The 25,571-nt window shown below is 47.1% G+C and overlaps 2 protein-coding genes and 1 long non-coding RNA gene across 4 annotated transcripts in view; 1 reads left to right on the forward strand and 2 right to left on the reverse strand.

Annotated features, from left to right (window-relative positions):
* LOC142814527 (uncharacterized) overlaps positions 1–23,624 on the reverse strand; it is a 72,464-nt gene extending 48,840 nt beyond the window's left edge. For both annotated transcript variants that reach the window (XM_075893372.1, XM_075893371.1), the window contains exon 1: positions 19,053–23,624. In XM_075893372.1, coding sequence (XP_075749487.1) covers positions 20,165–22,330 — 2,166 coding nt within the window. In that variant the 5' untranslated portion in view covers positions 22,331–23,624 and the 3' untranslated portion in view covers positions 19,053–20,164. The remainder of the gene's footprint in view (positions 1–19,052) is intronic.
* Positions 1–25,571, forward strand: part of LOC142814530 (uncharacterized) — a 46,729-nt gene that overhangs the window by 281 nt on the left and 20,877 nt on the right. The window lies entirely within an intron of this gene.
* Positions 25–18,055, reverse strand: LOC142814531 (uncharacterized). Its single transcript, XR_012894943.1, has 3 exons — positions 17,925–18,055; positions 17,337–17,377; positions 25–126 (listed from the first exon to the last, which is right to left on the reverse strand). It is a non-coding gene; the product is annotated as an uncharacterized LOC142814531 (long non-coding RNA).

The raw sequence follows: 25,571 nt of genomic DNA on the forward strand, positions 1-25,571 counted from the left end.
GGGACGTTAAACCCAACATATCAATCATCAATCCTCCGGAAAGAGTGAGCAGGCGTTCTGCCTCTGCCCATCCAGGGGGTAAATGGCAGCTTGCTCTCTCCCTCTTTCCTCTGTGTCCTTGTGTATCTGTGTATGCAAATCGGATAAAAAAATAATGAGCTTCCGGAGGGTCAATAATAGTTACTCCTTCGTGCCGCGGCTAGGTGCGTGAAAGTGGAGCCCGTTAATCGGCGTGTCGCTGCATCGTAGAATGGCAATCTATGACACTATACCTCTGTTTGCATGGTATTTCTGACTGTATGATACGCTGCACAGCCAGATACAAGGTCATAATGAATCAACACCGTTCACGCTGATGTGTTTTTGGCTACTGAAAAGAATTTACAAAAAAACTTAGCACGATTTCGGGCGCAGATTTTTTGTTTGGCATTACGTGAAAATACGAAAAAAATCGGGAGGCGAAAAAGACTGACATTCTATAAGCCACCATCTGGTGACGCTCCTGATTCTGACCTATCATCTGACAAGCATGTGAGAAGCCTGGTCTAAGTAGAGTACGCTTTCACAACGAAATTAGTTCTGTTGGTTGAGTTGCAGACGTAAGGCGAAATCGTCGCTTGTGTGCACGACATAAGGCAAGCCATTTCCTATACACTACATTTTCGGAAAGGCCACCAGTGTGCCACAGTGTAATTTTTTAAAGGATGCTATTAGTGAATAGGTGAATGCCACCGAACAGTAGCTACGTCGCTGCGAGCGTGACCAGAAAGCGTCATGGCCATGCTTGAACAGCTTAGCTACTTGCACAATTCAGTGCGCTACGAAGACGCATTATTTACCATAAGCATATTATTAGAGATACATTGAAGAAAGTTAGTATGTTATCTTGACAGTAATTTGTAGTGGGCTGATGATGATAGTTGCAATGGAAACAACTATTCCTGGGAGCCATCAGCCACACGTTGAATGCTGTCGCTGGACAAAGATAGATATAATTAACACGAAAAAGACAGGCAGACTTCGCATTTGGTAACGTAAAGTTTCACCCTTGCCTAAACAACGATAAAGTAAATGGAGCAATGAAAGCGAAAAAAAAAGCGAAACATTGATGCAGGAATGTGCAAAACGTAGGCAGTGTTAGGAGCCACAACAAAAAAAATAGTCCCTTTAAAAAGGTATTATAACGCCGATTATTCATTCGCCTCGCGAAAAAAAAAAAACAGTTGGATGGCTGTTCCGATAAGTCCTCTATGATTTTCAGTTTTCAAAGTGTTCGGCGAATAGAACAGTCCAACAGAGTTATGAAAGAGCGTACGATTATGCTTTGGCGAGATGCTCGCTCAGTTATCGAAAGTTTCTCTGTTTCCTAGAAACCTTGAAGGACACTTGAGCTTCGGGATCAAGAGTAGAACGTGATAGCGTAATTTTCCCACGTGCGCATCATTTTCTCAACGGCTATCCTTACTTTGGTTCTCCATGCATACCTCAACCACGCCGTAAGCATATGATTGGCTGGGCATGTAAAAATAACCGTTTCAAACTACCCTAGAAAGCCCGCCGCAAAAACACTTGCGAAGTGCCCACTATGCCAGTGTTCTTCGTTTTGCGGATCAGCCAAGGGCTTTCGATAAGTCCGTAAAGACACAAGCCAACGTACGCGGCTGCTCACTTTGTTGATGCTTTTGAAGCTGGTGATTAGATATGCGTGAGCGCTTTGTAAGGGGTTGGCTTTAAAACACCAGCACAAAGGAATTCACATGTTTTGACGCCTGGCGCAACTCTACACTTCTGCCACATAGTCCCACATGCGTTAAGAAGACTCCTTCTACTACACGAGATTTATATAGTTTTCTTTTTTTCTGAAGCAATGTCCAGCAATCCCGCGGCTTTTCAATAAAGAAAAAAATATTTGAGCACGGCCGAGCTACCTTTGATTCTCACAAAACAGAAGTTTTTAACACGAAAGTGTTTTGCACCGACGTCCAACAAGACTTCAGTTACGTACTTCAGTGATGGAAATGACGTTGAATACAATCAGAAGACGAAGAAGAAGTTCCGCCAATATAAAACAAACCCACAACCCCTCTGACGACGACAACAGCTACCAAACAGGCTATCCACTTCACCACGGTCACTTTCATAGTACTTATTATAGTGCGTATTTGAAATTACTACAATTGCTGTAACGTAGTTGCGCATTCACTCAGCGAAAATAATCGTTTAAGTATTGCACGGTGACATACTCTGCCGGCTTAAAAAAAACCGCAGCATATCCACGGAGTGAATGATGATGAGTGGGACGAAGGGTTTTATCGCTAAACCGTGAACCACCCGTGAATATCGCCCACTACATTATCAAAGTTATACAATAAATTTTATTATTCGTAAGTGGTATCTCTACACCCTTTCCACTCTTCCATCAGTATAACAGCTTTATGGTCAGTGAAGTGGTGGATCGGTGATGGGGCGTAGTGGGATGTTTGCAAGGACAAAGTAGTGGGCAGTTGGCAAAGGTGGAACTATAGGTGGCCACGTACAAACAATATATGTTTCAAAGATGGGTTTTCATCATCTACTCATACCCAAATGAGGGGAATACCGTAAGGCTCAGTGCTTTCCCCGGTGCTATTTAATTTACTAATGAGCACCATTCCACGTAAACAGGATATAACAACTTATGTTTATGCAGACGATATCGCATTTTTTTTTGCAATGGCAGATAACATTCAGACCTTATATGAACGGCTGCAGACATACCTCAATATATTGGAGAGCTGGCTCGATGGCAACTGCTTTTTACTTATTCCGAGTAAATGCGCCCTCCTTGTTTTCCCGCTGCAATACCCTGTGAACATCTCTCTGTCTTACCATCATGAGGATATACCACAGGTGGAGTCTGTTAAAATTCCTTGGAGTAATTCATCACACATCACTTAACTGGCGACCTCATATCGAATATATCGCCGGAAAAGGTGTGCGGGCCATCGGCATATTACGTAGGCTAAGCAACTACCACATAGGTATGAGAAGAGACACATGGGTAGTGATATATCGCATGTACGTTTGTCCCATTTTGGAATTGGGTTGTGTACTTTTCTGTGGAGTTCCAGCTTACAAGTTACGGCCTCTAATTCTTCTGGAAAGAGAAGCTTTGCGCTTATGCCTTGACTTTCCCAAAACAGTTGCTAGCAATGTGTTGTACCTAGAATCGAGGGTCCCTTCGCTTTCTTGTAGAATTCGCCTTCTGACTGTTCAGACATTCTTAAGAATTCATGAATCACCATTACGACACTCAGAAACAGCCATTATTTCCACTGCGGAATCATTTTTTGGTGCTAGATGGCCGCGATTTCACACCCCACAAATTATATTTGCGCAAAATTTACTGGAGCTGCTAAACGTACGTATATGCGACATCATTCCGAGTCCTGATAATTCAGCCCCGGTGGAAATTCAATTTGACGACGTTTTTCCTAATGCCAAATTACTTCCTCATATTATTTTGGATGGTTTACAACAAGATCACCTGCGCAATATTAAAACGAACGTTATTATTGCTACAGACGCAGCGTAATATGAAGAAAAGTCAGGGGTTGGGATTTTCAGCCCGATTTTAAATTGGATTTATTCCTTTCGACTACACGATTTCATACCCGTTTTTGTGGCTGAATTTCTAGCAGTAGAGCTCGACTTATGCAAGTTAGATACAGCAATTAGGTCATCCGTCATAATAACAGATTCCCTATCTCTCTATGTGGCACTTTCTGTTGGTGCTGATAATCAAGTAACAAAAACGTTCCGTGCACTAGTACCTGCGCATTTGAGAAAAGTATGATTAGTTTGGGTGCCTGGGCATAAAGGGTTATTTCTAAACGAAATAGCCGATTCCTTAGCTAAGTCGTCAATCAGCGAACCGATTCTACCGCACTGTCCATCATCCGCTTATGTGACTGCTGCTCGATTCCGCAAACGTACGCTTATGAAAGTCTTTAAAGGTTCAGCACTAACAAACTCTACGGAATATTGCCATTTATTATATCCTTGGCGAAGAGACTTTTGCCGCACTTGTAAACAAGAAGTAGCTATCACTAGGCTGCGTTGCCGGGTACCAAATCCAAATTTCTATAAACACAGGTCTGCTCAGGCCCCTTCGCCACTGTGCGCGTTCTGTGATGAACTGGAAACAACAGATCATTTCTTTCTGACCTGCACGTGGTTTCACACATTATGAAAAACCCTTTTAGAAATACATTTATGTGGCATTGGTATGGAACTTATCTGTGCCTGTCATTTTGTCTTTTGGAGCTTCCATTTCTGGTTTCTCTAATGCGACAGTATGCGTGGCCGTCCGGGACTATATTGATGAAACTAATAGGTTGACCAATTAACCAGTTTCATTATCTTTACATGTCCACATAATTATATACGTATAAAATCAAATTATTGCTCTATTTTAAGAATAAATTAGTTTATGTAAATATTTTTATGCATTACATTAAGCACTACACTTTCGTAGACTATAGGTAATCTTTCTGTTATACCTCTATTATTCCAATTTTCAACAGTAATTTTTCAAACCACTCGATTCTTGGCCAATCCTCTATAGTGGGTATGCGCCCCTACCAATAGGAGAACAAGGGATGGACACAGTGGGACAATCTATGATTCTTTCACGCACACCTGGATACAAGTACTTCACTATCTTGCACTTCATATTGACTACTTCTCAACAGTATTTGCTTTATGGTCGGGGAAGCGCTGGATCGGTGATGGGTCGTAGTGAAATGTTTGCAAGCACGGCAAATGTAAAAATATAGGCGGTCATCTACATACATACAAGGGATGGACACACCCACGCCTTTAGGAGCTTCGCCCTGAAAACACGCTTTTTACACCGACCACTGCTCTCCCACTGTGCTCTTGGTAAAGTGTAGTAATGCATCATGACCTTGACATCCACTATCAGTTCCTTAAATGCGGCGTTTCTTCTCGTCGGTCTCATTAAGCGCGTTTTCTATAACACACACACAAACACATACACACACACACACACACACACACACACACACACACGCATGCACACACACAGAGAGAGAGAGAGAACATAAGCAGAAAGGCAGGGAGGAAGTTAACCGAGGCTGAGCCCTGGTAGGCTACCCTGCGCTGGGGAAGGGAAGAGGCGGAAGGAGAGTTATAGAGGAGGAGAAAAAAAGTCACTGACTGGGCCGTCGCATAACAGTTTCACATCACAAACGATGAAACAGGCCGGTGTCTTTGAGAAAACGCAACAGTGCTTTCGTTGTCTTTATGAATGGGGATGGGCAGTGCCATGGTCTCAATACTTTCTCGACAGTGAAATCATTACTATCCAGTTGATTTAAAACACTGCGCAGGTGAAGCCTCTCATTTGTGTATGCCGGGCACTATCATATGAGGTGTTCAATAGTCTCATCGACGGCGCAGTCGTTGCACTCCGCGCTGTCGGCCATCCCAATCTTAAATGAGTAGGCATTGGTGAAGGCTTCGCCCAGACGCAGACGGCACATCACTGTACCTTCCTTCCTAGAAAGACCATAGGGTAGCCGCAGTCGTAGAGATGTGTCGAGAGAATACAGTCGATTATGTGCGAACTGTGATGACTGCCACTTCAGGAGTGTCATGTTCTGCGCCAGCTTACATAGGTATCTAGACGATTCAATCCTAGATAAAGGTACGGAAACAGGTTTTTTGTACGTGTGCATTTCTGGCTGCTTCATCGGCGAGGTCGTTGCCGGAGATACCACAATGACCTTGTATACACTGGAACACAACGTTGTGTCCTTGTTCGGTCGCATAGTGCAGCATTTCTCTGATCTCCCACACCAGTTGTTCGTACGACACTTCCTATTACAAAATTGCATTTCTTTTTTGTAACAGAAATGCAATTTGGTTAGCGCCTTAAACACAACGCCAGATGGCGATCTTACCCAAAGCCTTAGCGTGGCGCATACATCAATACAAAAAAAGTGACAGCATATCCATGGAGTGAATGATGACGAGTGTGGTGAAGCGTCAGCCTTTTTGTCTGTTTGTTTTCCTTTCTGTCCGTCTATCTGTCTGACTAAAGATATGCTGTGCTGGGTACGCCGAAGGGATGAACTTCCCTACCGTTAGGAGCTTCTCCCCTTAAAAACACCTCAGAAACGCATTGAGCAAGATATCGTAGATCAATGCTCCTGCTTCACTTGGATGTAACTCGGTGGTGCCCGCTTACGCTTGTCCCGCAAGAAATCGTGGCTGGCCAACATGGAAGACACAAAGCGCGTTGCGTTTCCATCTAATCCGGCAGTGGGGATTAATAAGATGCTGTGAGTAGGCAACATTAGACCCCAGGTTTAGCGTGAAATAGGTCACATTCTTCTGCCTGTCACACCTGTCCCTCCACGGTGGTCTAGTGGATAATGTATTCGGCTGCTGATCCACAGGTCGCGGGATCGAATCTAGGTTGCGGTGGCTGCATTTTCGATGGACGCGAAAATGCTCTAGGTCCCTGTGCTCAGATTTGGGTGCACGTTGAAGAACCCCAGGTGGTTAAAATTTTTAGAGCCGTCCACTACAGCATCTCTCACCATCATGTGGTGGTTTTAGGACTTTAAACTCTACATATCAGTCACATATGGCTGTCATACCGTTTCTTTGGTTCTGCTCTCATAATTAACTACAGCTAGTAAAGGCATCCATGACAACAAGGGTATGTTTATTCATTAATCGTGGACATTAGTTGTCGGGACAAAGATAAATCTGTAGGCAACAAAATGAATGCATTTAATTGAAAAGGTGCTTTAGCTGGCAAACACCAACAGACGTTGTAAAAATTCTGCTACATCAATGTACACCAAACATTAAAATACTTCTGTATGAAGATTTTGTGTTTTGCCAATTGATATGACAGATGGATCAAACATGTTTTTTTTTCAATTTATTCTATTTTCATGCACCAAATGACACTCACATGGTGTTGTTTTTTTTCTCAACGCATTTTCAAGCAGTACATTTGAGTTGTGGTAAAAAAACAAAAAAAACACCTGATTGCCAGAGAGAAGGCCTGGTTTAGATTCTAACTCGAACCGAACATTATTGTTTTATTCGCATATTTTTAGATTTTTTGGTCATAGAAAAGATAATAGTTTTTCGCTAACAATTAACGCCGACATTGGAATTTCTGCCAAACTGGCTCTTTAACGATATCGCGTTAAGTTGCATTGGCGTTTTTACCGCTCACGTATGCAAATAAAAAAAACCTTTGGGCGAGCAATACCAATCCACAATAGGCAAAATGCTGTTGTCCAGTATTGGGAGAGTCAAGATGCGGGGCAAATCAAATAGATGCACCCTGACCAGGGCTACCGAGCCTCCCGGATTTCGTGGGACTGTCGAGACTTTCCATTCAGCGTCTTGGATGTTGTGCCATCCCTGTCGAGACAACTATACGTCGTAGGTTGATTATGAATTGCAAGTTCAGAAGTTGCATCTGATTCAATGCATACGCCACAGCGCGCGTTGCAATACGGAATATAAGCTCCGCTTGGATCACATGCTCGACGCAGTTTTGCGGAGGCTACGAGGGGCCTCAGCCACTTTCAGTTTCATTCCCGCGTGAAGAACGATGGCTTTTGCAAATACGTTCTCTAGCAAGAAGTCTCGCCAGCGGCATGCAGTCACCTGAAGTAGTTCTTCAAGAGGCAGCAATGATAATCAGGGCATGTGTTCGGATCACACCGAAAAAAAGAAAGCGATTTTACTGGCTTCCTATATTAGTGTACTCACCGCTGCCCTCCCTTTTCCCGCTCCGTCTTTCTTCAGTGAAGCGATGGTAGCCCCTAGCCTTTGCATTGCTCAAGTGTTTGCTGGAAGCTCTTTAAAATAAACTGACCGCCAAAATATTACTGATCACTACTGGTCATAGGCATTGTTGATGGGTTGCTTTTAGACACTACTGTTGTCATGACTTTGTAATGTCCGATCATAATCACTTCTCTTTCAATCATTCGAACCTCTGTCCCTTCCCAAGTACAGGGTAGCCAACCAGATACTTTCTGCCGTTAACTTCCCCCTCGCTGTTTCCGCCTTTCTCTCTTTATCTCTATAGTTTATTCTAGAAAAATTTTTTTGCATTGTGAATTATACAACAAAGTATAAATACGTAATCGAGAAGTTTGCACGAAGCAGCAAAAAAAGGGGGGGGAGGATGAGCGAAGAGTCCACAGGGACACAACACATAAAACGCATTTCTGTGCGTTTTATCATGCAAGTGCACCAATAATCGCGCCTGTACAGTGCACGGGCTACGCACCCATGACCTGCGTCTTGTTATGCCAGCGAGTCCTCGTCAAACGACCGTGCCTCTGAAAAGGGCAATCTGGGTCAAGGCCAGCCCGCAGTCGGCCTGGCGCGTTCACCTCGACGGCGTGAACACGCGCGGCGCCCCTCTGGCCCACGTGCAGTGAGTCAGCTGCGCGCGTGACAGCGAGCCGGCGTCCGCGTGTCTGGTGGTCTGACGCATGGCGCGGCGACCCCCATTGGCGGAATCTGCCCTGACGACCAGCGGCGCTTCTGATTGGACATTTTGGTTGGACCCGGTGTAAATAAAAGAAGCCCTGCGGCGCGTCGCGATCGGCGTTCCTATGAGCGAGGAGACCCCATGTCGGAGGGCCGACATGTATGCGAGTCAGCGGTCTTAGGCGAAAGGCTGACCTATGTGTTAGAGAGGAGAGCTCGGCTCTTCGAGTCTCTGTCGGCCCCAGTGCCGAAATTGTAACGCCTCTGTATATATGCTGTACATAAACCTTGTTTAACTCACCGTCGTCTCGTCCGCTCGTCTTATCGGCTCTGCGCAGAAGCAGTCGCGAGCTGAGATACATACGCTACCAAACGGCTGGTGACCTTCCCGGTGGAGTTGAAAGCAGTGGCGCCTCCGGGGCTGTGTTGGCGTCGCCGTCTTTCGCAACAGTGGTGGCTTCGGCGGGATCGGTCCGTCGTTCGCAACAGTGGAGGTCAGCGGTGGGATCCACGGATGCAGATTCGCAACAGTGGTTGGCAGCTGCGGGATCGGCCGGCGTCAGCGACATCGATGCGGTGAGTGCCTGATGTTTTCCCCTCAGTTCACCAGACTACTCTAGCTCAGGTTGTAGTAGTTTAGAGAAGGGCTGTGTGAAGCATTAGAGTGAGCTTTGATCGTTTCAAGCAAAGTCGAAGTGCTTTGAAACCAAAGTTAATGCGGAGGGGGTAAACACGGGAGAGTGAAAAGTTGCTTGCGCGTCTTGCTAGTTGACTTATAGTGGGTACGGCAAGTAAATTGTTAACAGGGGCAAACAGCAGGAGGCTAGTGTGAACGATGGAGAACCTTAAAGTGAAGGAACTCATCGAAATTTGTGAGGAACTCGGCATTACTTTGGGCCGTGCGAAACGAAAGCAAGCGATCCTTGAGATCATGAAGGATGAGGGAGTGTCGGCTGAGGAAGTCGATGAGGCCTGGGTGGATATTAAAGCACGCCGCGAAGAGGCTGAAAGGCGCGAAGCTCGCGAACGTGAAGAGGCTGAAAGGCGCGAAGCTCGCGAACGTGAAGAAGCTGAAAGGCGCGAAGCTCGCGAACATGAAGAAGTTGAAAGGCGCGAACGTCGCGAGCGCGAGGAGGCCGAGAGACAAGAGCACCTAGAGTTGAAACGACTAGAATTGGCAATCCTACAGTGTTCGCAGGCGCCTAGCGTAGCTTCTCCGACGATTCAGGTCAGCGGTTTTAGAATTCGGGACCAACTGCCACCGTTCGTAGTAGGCGAGGACATGGCGAAGTATCTCGTCAAGTTTGAACACGTCTGTGAGCGAAACGCTTTGGAGCGGCCTCTTTGGGCGCGGAACCTGCTAGCTCTTCTTCCCGGCGAAGTGTCCGACGCAATAACTTGCTTGTCGAGGGAAGCGTTTGAGAGCTATGACGAGGTTAAGGAAGTGCTCTTGAGACGTTATAAGTTGTCACCCGAGGCTTTCAGGCAAAGGTTCCGGTATGCTAGAAAGGGGAATGAGTCACACGTTGACTTCGCGTTTCGTCTTAAAGCCGATTTGATTGAATGGCTCAAGGGCGAAGGTGTTTATGACGACCGCGATAAAGTGGTGGAATGCGTTGCACTGGAGCAATTCTACCGCTGCATCGAGGAGGATGTCAAACTTTGGCTGCAGGACAAACTTGGTGAAGTACAGCTAAACAAGGCAGCAGAGTTAGCTGAGGAGTATTATACTCGCCGAAAGTTGCACAGCAGGGCAGTGCGCGTTGAAAAGGATGAGAGAAAAGAGGGCTTTTCAAAGAAACCTGATCAACGGAGACCCGTTCCGCACCGTAATTTCAAAAAGGACCCGTCTCTTACGAAGGACAGTGTAGGGGAAGGGCAAACAGAAGCGGAGAAATCGAGTGAGGTTTCTACCACACAGGCATTCGAATCGGAAAACAAACGGAAGCCGCTAATCTGCTACAACTGTAAAAAGGAAGGGCACATCGCGAGAAACTGTCAGGAAAAATTTGCCTTCGCAACAATCCGAGAATCAGGAAAAAACATGCGGTTGTTGGAGCCGTATCTCCAAGAAATTAGGGTCAATGAGAAAACGTGCCGAGCACTTAGAGACTCAGCGGCAACCATGGACGTTGTCCATCCTTCATTGGTGTCTCCGGATGACTTCACAGGAGAATGCGCGTGGATCAGGCAAGTCGCCGAGGTGCAGAGTGTTCGCTTACCAATCGCCAAGGTTGTCATTAAAGGCCCGTTCGGTGAGCTTCGCACCGAAGCGGCTGTGTCTGCCGCGCTAAATGATCGTTTTTCTTATCTTTTCTCCAACAACTCGGAGCAGCTTCTCAAAGAGCAGGGCAAATCGTTCTTCCCCAACTTAGCGTGCATGGCTCTCACGCGATCGCAAGCACGGAAGCTATCGCGGCAGCTTGATCTGGTTCCATGCGATGAACTCTCAAGTGACCTTGTCGGCGGGTCGACGGAACCCCAGAAAGGAAAGTTTCCGCATGAGTCATGTGAGCAGTCACGCGAGCGGCCCGTCGCCGAACCGGCCGGCGCGGTTTCCGTAGAAAGGGGAGACATGTTGCCATTGAGTCAGAGCGAGAGGGTTGCAACGCTCTCGCCTGTAGCGGAAAGTTTGAGCGAGCTGCCGAGAGTTGATCGAGAGACGCTCATTCGAGAGCAGCGTGAGGATCTCTCGATTGAAGCGCTAGTGGAAAGCCAAATTGAAGCGCTAGTGGAAAGCCAGAAAAACGCGGCAAAAGTGCTGTCGAAGGAGCGCTACGAGAAATCGGGGAAGAAGCGCACTTTTGAAGTTGATAATCAGGTAATGCGGCTGCAGCCGTCCAAGAGGAACAAGCTTGAGGTTGATTGGGAAGGGCCCGCAAAAGTAGTATCGAAGCTTTCTGATACCAATTGTGAAGAGAAATTAGGACGGCGGCCGAACAAAATTTATCACAGTAACTTGAAAGCAGTCGTAAATTTACTCTTAAGTGCTTCAGAGGAAGAGGAAGCAGAAATTTTTAGTTCTAGTGAGGTAATCGAAAGGAGATCGAAAGTAATCTGGGAACAGCTGAACCTAGAGCCTAGCTTAAGTGACGGAGGACCTGAGAAAGCGGACCTGAGAAAGATTGGTTCCGAGTTTGAAGACGTGTTTTCGGACCGCCCCGGAAACACGAGGGTGATCGAACACGATATCGAGCTCAGCGGTGAGGAGTCAATCCGTAGCAAGCCGTATCGTTGTTCCCCTATGCAACGTCGAAAGTGTGAGCCGCTCTTGGTGCCGCATAGGTATCGTCGCCTAAAAGTGGCCGGTTACTGAAGTGGAGCATGTTGCTCCACAGCGCAACTTTGACGTTAGCTATAAAAAAACAAATAAATAAAGGAAAGGTAAACGCTAATACAGGTGCATTGAGCAGTGCGCTCCAGCTAGTAACTTCTCAACCTTTCGGTTTCTCGCTGGCGATTCGGGGCAAAATTTTGACCTCATCACGACCTGGGCTGAGCGCTCTCGTTCAGAGTGATCTCAAGGGGCCAACTTTATGTGGTATTCTAATCCGTTACGTTGTTGTACGTGGGAAAAAATTGAGTTGTCATTTTAGGGGTCTTTTGTCCCACATGTGCCTCTTGATGTAGAGGGAACAAAATTCCGATAAACACGTAGATAGGTATATGTTGTACTATATTTTGTCTGGTGTTCTGTCGGGTGACCGAGGGCACTTGCTTGTGTCGTGTGTTGTCTGTTGTCGAACCGTTCTTAGCAAGTTGCAGAACCATCTACAAGTGCTGAAACCGAAGGTGGTCAGAAGAGACGAGTGAAGCTGGTTGACAAGTTGTGGCGACAAGCCAGTGGAGCTGGGATCCGTCGTCAAAAATGGGACGTGTTCCCGGAACAGTCTGGAGCGGTATTCTCCCCATGGCCCTGGAGGCGAACCTGGAGGGACCTGGCGAACGAGCGCACCTGACATCCGAGCCCCGTGGAAGCAGCTCGTCTTTCCGGTGCATTGTCTGGCGGCGGGGGTGCTGTTATGCCAGCGAGTCCTCGTCAAACGACCGTGCCTCTGAAAAAGGCAATCTGGGTCAAGGCCAGCCCGCAGTCGGCCTGGCGCGTTCACCTCGACGGCGTGAACACGCGCGGCGCCCCTCTGGCCCACGTGCAGTGAGTCAGCTGCGCGCGTGACAGCGAGCCGGCGTCCGCGTGTCTGGTGGTCTGACGCATGGCGCGGCGACCTCCATTGGCGGAATCTGCCCTGACGACCAGCGGCGCTTCTGATTGGACATTTTGGTTGGACCCGGTGTAAATAAAAGAAGCCCTGCGGCGCGTCGCGATCGGCGTTCCTATGAGCGAGGAGACCCCATGTCGGAGGGCCGACATGTATGCGAGTCAGCGGTCTTAGGCGAAAGGCTGACCTATGTGTTAGAGAGGAGAGCTCGGCTCTTCGAGTCTCTGTCGGCCCCAGTGCCGAAATTGTAACGCCTCTGTATATATGCTGTACATAAACCTTGTTTAACTCACCGTCGTCTCGTCCGCTCGTCTTATCGGCTCTGCGCAGAAGCAGTCGCGAGCTGATAAACATACGCTACGCAACAGTCTACAGTTCTTCACTCACCGGGCTACACAGGAGGCGACAAAAAAAGCTTGCCGGGCAAGACGCTTTAACACAAAAAGAAAAAAAATGATATTGGTGATGAGAGTCTGGCTGGTGTCTTTTGAATAAGTCGATTGTTTTCCTGTTAGCTAGTTGTACTTTTGAAGTAACACACATTTTCAGCTTTATAAGCTATTATCACAAAACATGTTTTTAAGTGCGAAGCATTTCTTAGCGAACTTTGGTGATTTTGCGCGTATCTATCTATCTATCTATCTATCTATCTATCTATCTATCTATCTATCTATCTATCTATCTATCTATCTATCTATCCGCTTACGACTTTTAGCTCTCCTGGCCATTGCGATAATGGTATTTTATTAAACTTGTATTCGACTAGTCATAACATAAAAATTATGACATGAATGTCATGAATGTCAGGATTTACATTTCATGGTCCTGCAGCTCTTGCAGTGGTTTCGTTCACATGGCATGTTGCAAAACTGGTATAGTATGTCATAATTGCATGGCGAACACAAGCGACAGACCTTAACATGAAAATCATGACATGTGTGTCATGTAACAACATGACTCGATGCCACGCTCATGATGCGCTCGCGGCCATTTCGCTATCTTGATTGATTTGTGGGGTTTAACGTCCCAAAACCACCATTTGATTATGAGAGACGCCGTAGTGGAGGGCCATTTCGCTAGCTTCACTTATACCAATTTTGTTATTACAGTACGTAAATGAATGGCGATGGTATGTGACCGGTGAAAACATGATAATTACGACATCCGTGTCATGTAACAACATGACTACATGCCACATTCATGGTGCGCTTGCGGCTGTTTCACTAGCATCACATATGCCAAATTAGGTATTACGTGACGCCAATGGATGATGAAGGTATGTGACTGGTGCAAACATGATAATCATAAGATGCGTGTCATGTGAGAACATGGCTACATGCCACAGTCAAGGCGCCAATGCATTTCGACGTGACGCGCTGCGCGTGCTGGCCGGCGTTCATTTTGTCGTGTCATGCCTACGTTGCCACGCCATGCGCCGGTCCTGCCGTATACCCGCTCCACGTATAACAAATTTGGTGCTACGTGACGTCAATGGATGCCGAAATTTATTACTTCTGCAAACCTGATAATCCTGACACATGTGTCATGTAAGAACACGACAACATACCACGCTCATAGCGTGCTCGCGGCCGTTTCGCTAGCTCCACATATACTAAATTTGGTATCACGTGACGTGAATAGATAACCGAAGGTAAACGACACATTCAAACGTGATAATCATGACACGGAAGTTCCGTACGGCATCATTTTCCTCCCCCTCGTAGTGTTGTGCTGATTTCAAAGTAACATATCAACTTTCTCATTGGTGCTTCGCATATCACCGATTCCCACTGTACGAGGGATCTGCCAATTTTTTTTTGTATTTATGTTCTTTTATCTTAGCAACCTCTGTGTCTAAAATCATACATTACAACCCGTGTTTGAAGAAAGTTATAGGAAAAAATGCTTAAGAAAAAATATTGCTGTGTGATGGAAGAGTTATTATTCAACAAGACCGCTAATAGCTATAACCGAGTGATAATTAGATGTGCACGCAGGCCGCTATGACATCTTGTGCATCATCATCACACAAACACACACACACACACAAACGCACACACCACATCCTGTTAACCGACAACATAATTAAATGAACTTCAAAACACCGCTGTCATTGATAGTGGAGAAAAGATACACGATCGCTGTCCTAAACTAGTGTAACATTTTAATTTAAAAGCTCCCCCCCCCCCCCTAACTTTAACTTGTGCGCAACCTTAACGCGACAGTGGTGTAACCTTAAATAGGAGTTGCAGGCATTCTCTGCCGCATTTCCTGTTACACGAAGAAGAATCACTTCAAGAGTGCTGCGTTGAAGCAACCACAAAATGAAATGACAAAAATAACAGGCCCCTGAGATCATGGACGTCGGCAAGGGGCTGCAATTGGAAGGGCACTTGCCCCGCTTAAGCCTCACCAGCACTTGCCCTCGCCCAAGCTGATTGCTTTCCCTCTAATCCATCCGCGATGCAGCATTGGTTTGCAGCCCCCAAGAGAAAAGTTTCCGACGACCAGGAATGCAACTGCCTTGGTAATGCACCGCATAGGCTGTATAGTGTATGCACTCTGGCATTCCGGGTAGGACTGTAGTGCAGAGTAGCGAGCATCATAATTTTTTTGAAAACTCTATAGCTTAGGCTTTTTGTAAACAGCAGACCACTGGTGTTTTTCGTCATAACAAGGGCAGGTTCTGCGAGCAAAAATGAACGCAGTCGGCTATCACTAAACTCGCAGTGCAATTTTTACAACGCCCCCTTGATCTTATTGGATCAAAACTTTGAGGAATTATCAGTGCATTCATAACGAAAAGTGTCTGGCACAAAACTATCAACAGTCATCGAAAGACGCCATGCAGCTGTAGCTCGAATGGAACGCTTTAGAAACGCTGCAACGTATAATGAAGCTCTTCGCCTAAAGGCACATTTGAAAAAAAAAACCTCTCTGTTATTAGTGAACTACTGTTTGAAAATTACAAAATTCCCACGCTTTCCACGGGGAGAAGCTTAGTAATTGAAAAGCGGGTGAAAAGAAAGTGCGAGTTATAAAGTCTGGTCACCTTGAAGTTTCCGCATAAAAAGTTGTGATTTCAGACATTTCGATTATGTTTACGAGGCTCTGCATAGTTCTTAATTAATGAAAGTGAATTATATTGTTTTCGGAAGAGCCCTCAGATTTACCTTACCAACTTTCAGAAATTTCCACTAAGCCAATGTGGCCAAAATGCGAAAAATGCACTTTGTAACCCGTAACATCAAGTATAGTGCATTCAGCGCTAAATTTACTTGAAACTTCGACCTTCATTTTCTCCATATAATAATAAACCCATGAAGAAAATATTAATGGCGTTAAACTTCTCGGAATGCAATTTATCATACTAATTCATTGTTTTGTTTTAGCACCCCTTGAGACACCACCTAGGCAAACCAAAAGGATAATTCTCTTTGAGTTTTCATTAACTTATTGATTGATTGATTGATTGATTGATACATTCATTTATTCATTCAGTCAATAATCACTGCTATGAATATATTAGTGCTTTTATTGTTAGAACCTGCTCCTCGCTTAGTGAGGAACCCAGAGGAGTCATTTAAACGGAACCATTGTATTCATTTTCTTTTGCTTGAAATAGGTTGAATAAAGGACAAAACTGAGACTTAATTTCATTTCTGTGGTTATGTTTATTGTATTATTAACAGGTAAAGCTACTCGGATAAGCATCCGAACTCTGCAATTCAACTAGATCAAACAGGAAACCTTTTCATGTTCAGTCAAGTTAGGCGAGCCTTCAAGTATTTGGCTCCATCAGATGCAATGCACCAGTGGTGCCAGCTTTCCCATATAGCAGAGTTCAAATACTCCAATTCATTACTTACTTTTTTTCTAAAAAAAAAGATACTCTCCAAAGGTCGTCTACATACTACTGTAAAACGACTGTCTAGAAAATTTTCTGCAGTGATAATAATTCATTTGCCCAGCTGGCATGGCCGGGCTATAACAAAGGCGCGGCGCATACTCAAATCAAAAACAATGCGTGCATCGACCCTTTACTCCTGCTGGGCATATTGCAAACAATTTCAGCGTAGTCGTCCATGTCAGTTTTCCACGAAAGGGTAACTAAGGTGTAAAAATGATTGTCATAGATGTTTCAGATATTGCACCTCTTTTACAGGCTGTGCTTCATGTGATGTCTCGCAACACGACATTGTTTACGTCAACGTTTTGTCATCAAGAAATCTCACGATATCGTTCAGATGGCGATGAAATGCTAAAAACTGCTACAGTAAGTGGGGTAGCGAGAAAGTAGCACACCGATCCCTGTGCTCCCCCTCCCCTTCCCCGGAATTTTTTTTTCACCATGGCATACAGAGCGAAAAATGATAATTTTAAGGGGGTGCCCTCCACGAAATCAAGGAGGTGCCAAACCCGAAAAAAAATATTCTACGTTTCTGCCTGAGATAATGAACTGCGCAGGTACTCTCAAAGCGAGAACAATATTACGTACAAGTAGTTCTAGCACACAGTGATGTGGTGAAGTCACAAAGCCAATCAGGGTAATGTGATACCATGTAAAAATTACTCACTCACCCGCATATCCGTTCCGTCACTGCATCAGTGATCTGAAGACTCTTGATCAACAGGAAGGTAAACAGAAACAATTCGTTTGTTTGAGGGGCTGTGTTTTGGGCCATCACTAACGTAGTTAGTAACTGAGACGAAAGCTGGGTTACGAACAATACATACGCAGACAGCACCGTAATTATGAACTGTGATTAAACGGCGCCAGCGGAACCAATTACGCAGACGGAAACATTCAGCCACTGACTAACAGAGTCAAGTTAGCTGTTCTTTCAGTAGCCGGAGTGTGACTGTTGACAGGCTTGAAGCGAGGGTTTCGCTTACTCTATCGGTTTACGGCTTACAGAAGCTACACCAGCAATCTAGAGGCTTGTATGTTGCCAAAATATAAAAAATAATCAAGCAAACCTTCAACTTATTGAACTGATATAGCGATTCGCTAACCATATTTAGGATTATACTTGTTATCAATATATTCCTAGACCCACGCACTTCGCTCGAGTGAAGAGAGCATATCAAAGGTTTCTCTTGGTGAAGGATATGCGGAGAAGAATGGAAGAAAGGCAGTGGTGCCTTGGGTGAAGGAGAGCGCTTCACCTTGAAATGGCGAAGTCGACGAGAAACGTTGTGTGAAGGAATGTTTGTAAACGCGGGGGGCCACGCACGTTTCATTTTCCAAAAACGGGATGGCAGGCAGAAAGCACTACAACGAGCTGCTTTTTCTGGGCAACTGCGATAAAGATACGGTTGCTCGCAACTTCAGCGAAAAAAAAAGAGGGGGGGGGGAATACTGCGTGCATAGCCACATCTGCCGATAAGCAGTGAACAGTTTCTTGACGTGCACTCTGGGATGAGCCAACAGCAAGATGGGCTGCTTTCCTCCGCTCCGCCGGCCAGCCCTGCTTCGCAAAAAACTCCCAAGCATTTCCCCGAGGGTGAACATGGTTAAGTGCGAATGCACGGGGTGATGCTATGAGGGGTATTTATTAATTCGCACTATTATATTTGTTAATCACACTATGGCGCCTTTATGGTGTAATGGTTCCTGGGAATCGCAATTTGATCACACGGGGGAGTTTACGTTAACTCACTGGCGAATGCCAACGGATTTTAACTTTACTCCCCCTCATAGCATCACCCCGTGCATTCGCACTTAACCATGTTCACCCTCGGGGAAATGCTTGGGAGCTTTATTACTGATGATGAGGATTAAAGTGTAATTAATGAATTTAAGTGTTGTTTGTCATGAAGCATTTGTACATAGAAACATTTGTCACACCTGTCCCGTTTATTAGGGAGGCGATCGCCGGGCTAATTCCAAGAGCCGAAGTATCGGCCCCCCCGAACCGCACCACGAAAGCGTGGACAATTCAGAAGTGGTCCTTATTGGTGCGCCAGCGGACGCCGGCTGTGGCCCAAAGAACAAGACAGAGCCGAGAGATGATAAACAAACAAAATTATATTCTCATTAACGGCAGATCAAAAACAATACACACGTATGCACACTCTACAATAGTTACATACAATACGTCACCAAACAGACAATGTACTACACAGTACAATCAACCACACTTGAAACAACGGACACAGACAACAATACGCACTACAATGCAGTCGCATGCACTGAACAACCAAGACACTTAAAGACTAAAGAGATATAAAACCTATTCAGTCCAAAGTCCTTGGAACAAAAGTCTGAATGATACTCTTCCGAGAATCACTCACTCAAAGTCCAGCGTTGTTGTCGTTCCGCAGCTCTCGAAGTTCTCTTCCAGGAAACCTCCCGTCTTCAATTGGCCACTCTTCAAACTTCAACTTCTTCGCCCGAACACGTCGGCTTCACACACGCAGCTGTTGCCACGCGTCCTCGCTCAATAGCGGTAAACCCACGCTCTTGCCTGTAGCTCGAGCCGTCCCTACGGACCAAAAACCTTCGCCGACTACACGGCGGACTCTCTACGCACTCTGGCGCTCACTTCCGTCTCCTCCTGTTCTGTCCCTACGGGCAGAACCTTCGCCGACTCCACGGCGGAATTCCTACGCGCTCTGGCGTTATCTTCCGTCACCTCCTGCTTTCTCGTCTCGGCCGCTCGATTAAATACCTTCCGCGCCGCTTTCCAGAATTTTCTCGTCCTTTCGTCGGCGCGATACGCAGCGAAGGCTGGAGAGAGGCGAGACGGTTTGTCAGCCCTCCGCGTCGGGTGACTCAGCTCGGCGTAGCCACGCCTCCTTCGTTCTGGAAATTTCTAGCGCTTGCCCGGCCGCCGCTGTGGGGTGAGGAGGTTCGTCTGCGAAGCCGTGCTTCTGCGGGGAGAGCGCGCGCCCGGGAGCCTTGGATGTTTGCTTTCTTTTTTTTTTTCCTTTTTACCTCGCGGCGTTTCTACCGCCCGTTGTCGCAAGGATTTGGCGGCGCGCTCTCTATTTAGCGCTCGTTCTGTGACACTGCCCCCCACTTTAAGAATATTATCTCATAATATTCAAAACCACACAAACGAGCGCGAACAGTCACCACACATTCTCACAGACTGTAACACAATCCGTCGCTCATGACACTTCACATTCACAATATATCACTCAATACAATCGTACATTGTAGTTCAATTCCACAACACATGAAATATAGCCACAGGTACATGCCTACAACACTTCATCACACATTCTAAACAATACAACCGTACAAAGTTCTGTCTATCCAACAATTATACAACACTATACATCACACCATCGCACAGAACACTGACTCACTCGACATACACTTGAGACACAGGATAACAAGAACATTAACTCAACATATGTCACTCAGCCCTGCCGAACACATTCTGATTCGACCTCAGCACTTATCCTGAATACTTCGAACAGCGCTTGCGCCCCTTTTTGCGGTGCTCGCTCGATCTCTTCTTGTGCTTCCACGTTCTTTTTCGGCGAGCCCTTTCCAACGACGATATTTGAGGCGTCGTCTCAGCCATCGTTGTCTCTTCCGACACCGTTAACGCGTCATTACATTCGACGGGTCCTGTCTGTTTATTTACCCGCTTGATAATGCCTCTACATTTTGCCCGGCTGGCCAACTCCGTCTCCTTTTCACTGTCGGTCGGTTGAGGTCGTGCCGACGTAAGTCCGGTTGCTCGGCCCGTGAACTGATTCGACACGATCGTCTTCTCCTTCGCTGTCTCTTGCGCCGCAGCTTCACCTTGGGCTCTAGTGAGCTCCGTCACGGGATGTTCCTCCACTGTATCTCGCGGCCGCTGTGTTGGCGAGGGCTCTATCTTCGGGTCTTCTCCCAAACATTCTGGATCACTTGGCCCTCGCGCCCCGTCGATGTTTCCGATGACAAGGTCATACAGGGGGGTCGTCATGCATAACGCAGTAACCTTCCCGCTGAAGTACGGGGTTTCAACCTCAATTTCTGCTTCGGGAAGCATACGGACCGTACGGTCAATTAGGCAAACCGGTTTCGTTCTGCCTGTCAACTCTCTTTCCCGTACCAAATTTCTCCTCACGATAACCGTGGAGCTACCGGTGTCTCTTAGAACCGTAATCTTCTTGCCTGCAATCTTTCCAGGAAGCGTTGGCATTCCCTCCGTAACACCGGTTGGCTGTTTTGACATTACAGCCCCCACAATAGGAATTTTCTCCCCATTCTTCAACTCTACGAATCCATCAGTGACGGCATTATTATCAGATTTCGGTGCTGCTTGCACACAGGATACCTGGTGAGTTTGACTCACTCCGTTCCGACATGCATCTGCTTTGTGCCCAGTCTGACCACACTTGAAACATTTTACTGCCGTAGGGCTCGTAAAGATCGTTCGACAATTTTTCGCGCGATGACCTACTCGGTTGCACAGAAAACATCGCGGAATGCTCTCTGGTGCACGCTTCTTTTCTTCGGGAGCCAATTTCTTCGAATCATCGGGACAATCCTTCTTGACCCTGGCCAAATTAGTGCCACCTTGCGCTTCCAAGAATTGATCAGCCAATTCAAGCATGTCTTCAAGTGAGTCAGCCTTCCTCTCTTTCAAGTACAGCGACAGGCTTGGGTGGCAACTAGTAAGAAACTGTTCTCTAATTAGCAGCTCTCTAAGTTCATCGTACTCCTGCGCTGTCCCTGAAAGTTCAATCCATCTGTCGAAATAATGACAAAGTCGGGCGGCATACTGCGTAGCCGTCTCACCATCAGCTGGCTTTCCTGTCCGAAATCTGTCCCGGAATCCTTCCACAGTGAATCTAAATCGCTTCAGCAAAGCAGCTTTCACCCTTGCGTAGTTGGCTGCATCGGTCGGCGTCAGCCTACCGTACACACTGAGCGCTTCACCACTCAAGCAAGTACTCAAAGCAGTTGCCCATTGCTGTTCGGGCCAATTCTGGCTCCTCGCAATCGTCTCAAATCTGTGGAGGTACGCGTCTAGGTCGTCCTTCCTTTCATCAAACGCTACGAGCAGCTTGCTTGGGTTCAAGCGGAAGCCGTGATCTTCCCGTTCGCTGCTTTCAACTCTAGCTTGGACGGGAGTTTCGTTTCGCTGTTGCAAACGGAGCCGCTCGAGTTCAATTTCGTGCTGCCGCTGCCGTTCCCTTTCAGCCATCTCCGCTTCTCTTTCTTCTTTCAGCTGGCGCTCCCTCGCTTCTCTTTCTTCTCTCGCCCTTTCGGCTGCCAACTTCTCTCTCTCCAGCTCCAACTTCAATTGCTGCTCTCTTTCTTCCTTCAGCTGTCGCTCCTTTGCCTCTCTTTCTTCTTTCTCTCTCGCAGCTGCCAACCTCTCTCTCTCCAACTCAGCTGCTTTTTCTTCCTTGGCCCTCTCAGCTGCCAACCTCTCTCTCTCCACCTCAGCTTCTTTTTCCGCTTTGGCTCTTTCGACCGCCAACCTCTCTTTTTCCAGCTCGGCTGCTTTTTCTTCTTTGGCTCTCTCTTTTTCTTCTTTTTCCTTCTGGGTGACCCACTTCCGTAGTTCGGCGCCAGAAAGACCCATCTTTTCACCAAGAGCAACTAACTTTTCGAGATCCATTGTGTCTCGCAACTCGCAACTAAAACCTTGCCGCGTGCAAAAAGTATCTGCCTAAATCAGTCTATCGGAACACTCCCCTGCACTCGTTAACGAGAACACTGAACAACACACAAAATCGTTCCGATAGCACTATCAACAACTCGAGGCTCTTTCTCACTACTTTGGACACACTGTGCACCAAAAGGTCCTGATTCGCGGACGCCAGATTAATTGTCACACCTGTCCCGTTTATTAGGGAGGCGATCGCCGGGCTAATTCCAAGAGCCGAAGTATCGGCCCCCCCGAACCGCACCACGAAAGCGTGGACAATTCAGAAGTGGTCCTTATTGGTGCGCCAGCGGACGCCGGCTGTGGCCCAAAGAACAAGACAGAGCCGAGAGATGATAAACAAACAAAATTATATTCTCATTAACGGCAGATCAAAAACAATACACACGTATGCACACTCTACAATAGTTACATACAATACGTCACCAAACAGACAATGTACTACACAGTACAATCAACCACACTTGAAACAACGGACACAGACAACAATACGCACTACAATGCAGTCGCATGCACTGAACAACCAAGACACTTAAAGACTAAAGAGATATAAAACCTATTCAGTCCAAAGTCCTTGGAACAAAAGTCTGAATGATACTCTTCCGAGAATCACTCACTCAAAGTCCAGCGTTGTTGTCGTTCCGCAGCTCTCGAAGTTCTCTTCCAGGAAACCTCCCGTCTTCAATTGGCCACTCTTCAAACTTCAACTTCTTCGCCCGAACACGTCGGCTTCACACACGCAGCTGTTGCCACGCGTCCTCGCTCAATAGCGGTAAACCCACGCTCTTGCCTGTAGCTCGAGCCGTCCCTACGGACCAAAAACCTTCGCCGACTACACGGCGGACTCTCTACGCACTCTGGCGCTCACTTCCGTCTCCTCCTGTTCTGTCCCTACGGGCAGAACCTTCGCCGACTCCACGGCGGAATTCCTACGCGCTCTGGCGTTATCTTCCGTCACCTCCTGCTTTCTCGTCTCGGCCGCTCGATTAAATACCTTCCGCGCCGCTTTCCAGAATTTTCTCGTCCTTTCGTCGGCGCGATACGCAGCGAAGGCTGGAGAGAGGCGAGACGGTTTGTCAGCCCTCCGCGTCGGGTGACTCAGCTCGGCGTAGCCACGCCTCCTTCGTTCTGGAAATTTCTAGCGCTTGCCCGGCCGCCGCTGTGGGGTGAGGAGGTTCGTCTGCGAAGCCGTGCTTCTGCGGGGAGAGCGCGCGCCCGGGAGCCTTGGATGTTTGCTTTCTTTTTTTTTTTCCTTTTTACCTCGCGGCGTTTCTACCGCCCGTTGTCGCAAGGACTTGGCGGCGCGCTCTCTATTTAGCGCTCGTTCTGTGACAACATTATATACGAAGTATTATTGATTTACACTTCACGATTTTCGTACGATGCATTAAATGCACACATCGCGAGCGCGTCACACACACACACACACACACACACACACAAACTACACTACAGATTAGCACCTATTCGTGTTATCGTTGTAGCTCACGGTTAGTACCGGGAACGTCCACTCGCTATTGACGATTGCGAGCGGCGTCTTGACGCCGGCCTTCATCGCCCTTCTCCGCCTGACGCTTGCGTTGTCGTTCCGCTTCTTGGGCCGCGTTCGCGGCTCGATGCTGACGCCTCATCTTGGCTTCGCGAGCGCGCAGTCCACCATCCGCTGCACGCTTCGCCCGCTTGTCCTCGGCCTCGCGAGCGCGAAGTTCAGCATCCTCTGCACGCTTCGCCCGCTTGTCCTCGGCCTCGCGAGCGCGAAGTTCAGCATCCTCTGCACGCTTCGCCCGCTTGTCCTCGGCCTCGCGAGCGCGCAGTTCGGCATCCGCTGCACGCTTCGCCCGCTTGCACTCGGCCTCGCGAGCACACAGTTCGGGGCATCCGCTGCACGCTTCGCCCGCTTACGTTTGGTCTCACGAGCCCTTCGCAGCGCCGCTTTGTCTTCCAACGTGGGCGAAATCACCGCGGTACCGTCACCTCCAATGACGGGTGCAGTGCTGGCATTCGGTTGTACTGCATTCGTTGTTGATGGTAGCGTTGCCTCCGGGACATCCATCGCACGACCCGCTCTCGACGGGAGACAGAGAGAAGCCGGGCACGCGAGAGAGAGGGGTGGGCGCGCAGCTGCAGCGAGCGAGGAGAGCGGAGGAGCGAGCGAAGGGGGAGGGTGTATAAGGCGCGTTACTGACACCGATATCAGCGTCGCGTCCGCGGCTTATTCGGAAGAGCGCCGCGCTGCGGCCCGCCAAGTCCTCTTTCTTTTAAAGATAGAGAGAAGACTGCGGACGCCGCCGACGGCGGTGGATGGTTTGGGGTCGCTTATAAAGTGTATTCACATTTAAAATGAGTGTGCTTGGCAATTTCGTTATCGACGCGCTCGGCAAGAACGCAGCGCCATATGGCGCATGTCGCAATTTCGCGGCTCGGCTGCCGTTCACTTGGGCTAATATTTTCCCACTGAGACTGTACCGCAACGCTCCGTATGATCCGCTCACCCATGTAGTACTGCGAAGCCCCTGTCAGTCCTCATACGATCACCACCATTAATTAAGTCGAATTAATGCAGCATCATACCAGTACTCCTGCCATTGAAAGACCGTCTAGATGTGACGCGCAATACAATGTGATACATAGTCTCGAAGGAAAAAAAAGAGTGCATGTATACGGGGCATTGTTTTGATGAGTCGTGACTTGCTGTATGAGTTGCTAAATAAAGCGCGTTAAATATTTTACCTTTTCGAAGAGAGTTTCATTATTTCTTGTGTACCGTTTTTTTTTGTCTTGCGCACTGTCACTTGCTGTCATTCTAATGGGGCCGTAATCCCGTTAAGCTACTCACTACAATACATTTTCCGACTGCTGCTTTCTTTAATTGAGAGCAAACAAAAGTATAAAATTTGTCCGCAAAGAGACATCACGTCGCCTATTGAGGAGAGTTATATGCATGGCAAGTCAAAACCGACGAAAAAAGATCGAATGATTGTTTTTTTTTCAGTGCAAATATATGCACATGATCCTACGGGGATAGAAATAAAATGCCTTTTAACTGTGCACAGATGCACAGATATATGATTATAACCTTGATGATATTATCGAAGAAGTATTACGAGTTTATAAGGTTGCGGACTAATATACCATAAATGTTACCATAAAACTATGCCTAATTAGAAATAATAAAGTTACTTGGGCATAAGCT

Source organism: Rhipicephalus microplus, chromosome 4, assembly GCF_043290135.1.
Source record: "Rhipicephalus microplus isolate Deutch F79 chromosome 4, USDA_Rmic, whole genome shotgun sequence".
Classification (NCBI taxonomy): Eukaryota; Metazoa; Arthropoda; class Arachnida; order Ixodida; family Ixodidae; genus Rhipicephalus; species Rhipicephalus microplus.